The sequence below is a fragment of the Xiphias gladius genome, chromosome 19, assembly GCF_016859285.1.
Source record: "Xiphias gladius isolate SHS-SW01 ecotype Sanya breed wild chromosome 19, ASM1685928v1, whole genome shotgun sequence".
Lineage (NCBI taxonomy): Eukaryota > Metazoa > Chordata > Actinopteri > Istiophoriformes > Xiphiidae > Xiphias > Xiphias gladius.
Window position 1 is genome coordinate 24,978,441 of NC_053418.1, and position 5,830 is coordinate 24,984,270.

Genomic DNA, 5,830 nt, shown 5'->3' on the forward strand with positions numbered 1-5,830 from the left:
AAACAGCACTGGAAAACAGAATAATTTTGTTCTTCTGGAATATCTTTCTGATTCTTTAAAAAAATAGGATAGTATAATACTAAGTTACTTGGGAAATTTGATATTTTTACAGTGGAGTATCACTATCAATCAATATATCAATCTCTGGAAATGTCACAAAGGTTCGGTCTTCGTTTGAATATTTAGTGTGACTAGACTTAAATGTCAAAACTGGAAGATTTTGCACACTGCTCTAACATAACGTCAACATTTAATGGGCAAAATAACATTTGTGTCCCCACGGACACACAGAATCCAACCCCACATAAGTCACCCTCCGTGGACAAAGGACTGAGGCTGAATACACATACTTACACACACACACAGCCTCACACAGCCGACATAAATGGAGTGTGTGGGTGTTGACTCAGCTGCGAGAGTGTGTAGGGGCAAGGGGGGGGATAGATGGAGGAGATTGATGAGCACAGGGATAGGGAGAATAGTGAGGCATTTGATGAACGAGTGTAAACTGGCAGCAATGGAATTAATTCCACCTCCCCGACAAGATTGAAAGTTCTCCCCTCTGCATGACCTCCAGTGTGAATCATTTTCAGATTCAAGCCAATGTACCCAATTTGCTATCTACAGTTTGTCAAACAGCATCCCACCATCCACATTTATACATGTCACAAGCACGATAACGCTATGCATTTCATGTGTGATAAACGTACATGCCCTTCTACAGAAGGGCATTTCACCTGTACTTCACCAACACAACTTTAGGGGGCAACGCAGTCCAGTGTATCTCTTGTTGCACAAACTCTGCAAGTTACAAAGAAATATCTTGCACTAAATATATATGTGTGATGCAGCATTAAAACCAGAATATCCTTGACTCAGTTTGTCTAGACTACTTTTGTAAACTCTTTTTAAAAAGCAGCAACAAGAAAGTAAGCCTGTGCTCTTCCAGAGAAGTGCGTGCGTAAGTGCTGTGTCCCAAGGAGCCACCCAGAGTGGTGATCAGGGCATCATGACCTTGCTGGTGTGGCAGGGGCTGGATGTGGTTTGGGAGGGTCATCCATTTTGTTAATGGTCCTGTCAAGTGACACCTGTGCTCGCCTTTCCCCTGTCTGAAGTGCTAATGAACCGCGAGAGTAGAGGAGTCTGGGAGTCGGGGTCAATAGCCGACTCGGAGACAACAGTTTCTTCGCTCTGTGCCACCTACACCCCGTCAGCCAAATAAGAGTGGAGAAGCAGACACATTATCAGAGCCAAAACACTCTACTGGCACTGGTGTGGCCTCCAAGATAGGCCGACTCCTTCCCTTCGAATTAGTATCTAACAGTTCTGAGTGGAGAGCGCTGATTTCAGTAAACTGCAGGGCAGGAGAGAGCAGCAAGAAAATTGCTCTTCTCCTCAGGACAGAGGCCTCCATGTTTGTGGTTCCTGTAGGAGAGCCCGCTCTCCTCAGGGGAGGTGTCAGGTCTTTGATGAATACTTCTCCATTAACCGCCTCCCATTGTCAGCTCTGGCCTTTGTGTTGCAGGCCAATCCATCAGACAATGAGGAGATCTTGGGTTGACACCTCCCTCAGGTCATTATTGAAGTCCCAGTGACCCAGCGGCCACTCCACACAGCCATCCACTCTGCTGAGGAGGCTGTTTTCAGGTCTGACAAACAAGAATCAGCAATTAAAAAGCTGCATTTGCCACAACAAAAGCAATGTGGGTGATTGAGAGGATGGAGGAGGGATGAAAGTCCTCAGAGATTAGCTAACAGGGCTAATGTGACCCAGCCTGCCCTCCTTGGGACAGCCCTGTCAACTGATATGAGCCATGAAATATTACACATAGCCACATATAGCGTGACTGTAACAACCGTAATGATTGATAGGCCTAGATAAGTGTAGTGCAGTGCAGCCGTCTGGCAAGAAATACTGCATCGTTTGTGACAAAGGATGGGGCTATATATAGTAATCAAGGAGGAAAAAACAAGTCAAAATCATGTATCGTTTATTTAACAAAATAAGACCTTTTCCTGTTGGTTGGATAGCACAGCCATCATTAATTGTTTTTATTTATGTTATCTTATCTTATCTTTGTACCATGTGCATCAGTCACCCCAACTTGCTGACCCCAAGTAAGCTTGAAAAAATATTACATCTTTGCATATTTACAAATAAAAATAATGGCATTGTTCAAGAAGGACATGCAATTCTCCAGAATTTGAATGCGCAGTAGAATATGAAGGAAAAAAACAACAGCAGAGAGGAAAGGAGATAAAAAGAGGTCCCCAGAATAAAGCCTCACAGTCCATCGTCATCGTGGTGCAAGATTTTTATTTTTAGAGTGTATGATAGGCATAATGGTACTATACTTAAATCATTCTTTTTAGTTAGAATACTTAAGAACAATTTATTTGGACAGCAAAATTTTTCCCCCAGAGTTGAATACCAAGCGCTTGAGTGAAAAATAAATACAGACTTTCAGTTCTGGGAGACAGATATAGAGAAAAACAAATTTAAAAAAAATCAAAACTGTTGAAATAATCCCACAATTTCATCATTTTCAAGATCTGCTTCCCACCATCTTTAATCACTAAAGTCTGTTGGTTCTGTGCTGCAGACAATCCATTACAGGGTCTTTTGCCTTTTGAGTCACAATCCTGAGGCTAACAGGTGCTAGTCCTTGCAGGCATGATGCCCTGTACTTGTGACGGTCCCAATCTTAAGAATCCATCTTCAGGGCTGCTCTGGAGAGTCCAAGTTGGTGCCTGCAATCTGTGGGCGTCAACACTATTTCAAATATCACTGGTATCCAAGGGCTGAAGCTGAGCCCAGTCTCTGGCTGTACAGGGCATAGGGGGAGTAATAGGCTGAGGAGGAGGGGAGGGATGGCATGGGAAGTCCTGGAGCTCCGGCCAGGTGGGATTTGCTGTAGGGATGGTACCGGGCCAGGCCCAAACCAGGGGATCCTCGGAGGGAGAAGGAGCTGGGCAGATTACCTGGGCTGCTGGGTGGGGGCAGGTGGAGGTGGCAGGAGGCTGTTGATGAAACTGATGAAGGGTAGGCCGATAACAGCTTACTGTCCACCATCCCAGGCAGGGCAGTATGGGTACGCAAGTGAGCTAGTAGCTCCTCTGATGTGGCAAAACGCTTGTCACAGGGACCTCCGACAGACACCCAGTTACAGGCGTGGGGCAGTGGTTCATTGGGGAGCATGAAACCATAAGTGTAGAGGGGGTGGGAGAGGGAGGGTGTGGTGCTGGAGGACAAGGAACTGGAGTGCAAGGAGTGGAGATGATGTGAGGGGTAAACCAGGGGGAAACCAGATTTGAGGCTTGAGGGATCATGGACACACGTGGAGCAGTTACTGCCTCCAAGGTGGGGTGCATTGGGGTAAGTCAGACAGTAGGGGTCCCGACATAAGCCCTGCATCAGAGATGGCGGTGAGGCCCCAGTCAGCGGGCTGGAGCTGGGATGCTTCCCTGGAAGTCCTATTCCTAAACTAGATTTGGTAGGATCCAAACCATGAACAAACTGGGAGGGGTAGCCAGCGTAGGCCCCCACAATGGAGCCGTGGTAGCCCATGGTAGCAGGAGGCAAGGGGAAGACAGAATGTCCTGGCTTGAAAGGGGAGACGGGGGCGATGTGCCCGGAGCCCAGGCCAGGCTGTGAGGAGGCCTGCGGGTCAGCTTTGCTCTCTGGTCGCGGGCTGCTGGCGGAGCTGGCATTGCTGGAGTTGGCGCTGGCCCGTATGTGGCTGGAGTTGGCTAACTGAGCCCCATCCATCCCTGATTTAGCTGCATCTGAGTCTTTTTTGCCAGCACTGTTGTTGGTAGCGTCCGGGCTGGCCTGCTCTGAGCCCCCAGGTTTGTTGTCCATTTGCGTGGCCTGGGAGTGTGGTGGGGGCTGCGTGGAGGGGGATTGGCTTTGTCTATGGGGCTGGCTCTGAGTGTGCAGTGGAGGAGAGCTGGAACTGGGTGACTGGGAATGGGGAGGAAAGGACGGACATGAAGCATGGCCACCACTGGAGCTTCCATTTGGCACCCTGAAAGCTGCTTTATCTGAAGGCCCCTTTGTCACGAGAACATCCTTACGACAGTCGCCTGATGACTTGGAGTAAGGCTTGAAGCTGGATTTGTCCTCCAGGGACTGGTGCTGCTCTCCAGGCTTGGATGACCGGCTGGAGCACTCCTTGTCTCCCAAGCTGCCGGAGGAGAGGGAGGCCAACTTGGAAGAAGAGGGGGGGTCTGGTTTGCCAATTTGAGAGCAGGTCTGGGCCAGCAGAGCCAAAGGACTCTTCTTGGCATCCAGCTGAGGAGGAGAAAAGACAGCAAGAAGGTGAACAAACTGTTTGTTTTGAAAGTTAATTCAATTTTAGCATCATAAAACCTTTTGACTCTATCAAAAGTATAATTATAATATGCAATTAATTAAAATAATTTTCAGGCAATATATTTTCCTGGCCAAACAATGTAGTAAATCTATAGTAGTAAACCCCAGTAAAGTCCACATAAACCCTGCTCTGTGTATTTATATCTGACATGAATAAAGAGAGTCAGAGGATGTAAAGCTGAAGCCAAGTTAAAGAAAGAAAGAAAGAAAGAAAAGACGAGCCCGCATAAACGTTTCATGAAGGGAACACTGATTATTTTATATCCGTAAAAATAAAATGGTTATACTACTTTTAAAAACAGAACATTATCGACGGTAATTTCATATTTCTAAACTCTGGTATCTTGCAAACTCGCCAGTAAATCGCTGTGCGTAAAATGGCGCATTTTACAGTTTTGTCAGAATAAGTCATAGCAACCAACGCCATGTGCTTAATGTTGCCTGATTAACACGGGAAGAAAAACGATAGGTTATCAGCTGACACCGACAGATGTTGGAGAAAATGTCGTTTTTCTCTTTTCACTTACTTCAATGCTGACTGGCGCGGATGTGAGGGGCTGGAGATACTCCGGGTGCAGCAAGTGGCCGCTGTGCGCCGTCAACATCTTTACGATCCGGATGGGAAGCCTTTTAGCCTGGCGCGAGGGATCCGAGGGAGAAGGACAAGACGTGGGTGTGGAGACGTACGGTCTCTCCGCTCCTGTCCGTTGTGGGTAGCCGCTGGCGTCTGCGGCGTTGCGCTCCGGGGACTGGCTGCGTAAAAACGGTTCAGGTCCACCGGGGGGATCTCTCATCTGGATCGGGGGGCGAGGGGGGACGACGGCATGGAACGAGTGGACGCAGGGTTGAAATTCATTTACCAGCACGTTTCATGATGATAGATTCAATAGAAGAGAGTGCGGTAATCCAAAAGGGCATGCGCGCAGTGCGCGTCCTCCGTGTCCGACCCAAACTGTCTCTAAAGAAGAAAAAAACGCCGAAGTGTCATCCTTTATCGGGCTCTTCAATATCACCCGCTAATTACTCCTAAATATTCCTTATCCAGTGTTGGTGAAAGAGGGATCGAGCAAAAAAAAAAAACAACAACCAAAAACAAAAAACAAAAAAATACCCCAAACACCATAAGTAGTCACTGCTCGTCAAATACGGGGCAAGTGAAGGAAGATCCCCGCAGAGGATAGTGTGTGTGAGCGAGTCCTCCGGTGTGCGTCTCTCTCTCCCTCTGCAGCAGCGTCACAGTACCGCTCTTCTGCCACATACTAGCGACGTGAGGGGAGGGATTTCAAAGCGAGGGGCCGCCGTCCAATCACAAGTACCCGCATCCGCAAGCATGGGCGGGACAATTGGGGGGGGGGGGGGGGGGGGCGGTTTATCGCGTGGCCTCACCCTAATACCCAGGCTGCATGTGTGGAAATCTGTGTCAGTGACCTCCATAAGCCGCATGTAAACTACACA

General features: G+C 48.0%; 1 protein-coding gene across 1 annotated transcript; it reads right to left on the bottom strand.

Moving 5' to 3' along the window:
* Positions 1–2,004: 2,004 nt before the first annotated feature.
* Positions 2,005–5,580, bottom strand: znf703 (zinc finger protein 703). The gene is made up of 2 exons (XM_040154285.1): positions 4,903–5,580; positions 2,005–4,294 (listed from the first exon to the last, which is right to left on the bottom strand). Exons 1-2 carry the CDS (start codon positions 5,167–5,169, stop codon positions 2,786–2,788), a joined length of 1,776 nt encoding a protein of 591 aa, XP_040010219.1. The 5' UTR covers positions 5,170–5,580; the 3' UTR covers positions 2,005–2,785.
* Between the last annotated feature and the right edge of the window lie 250 nt (positions 5,581–5,830).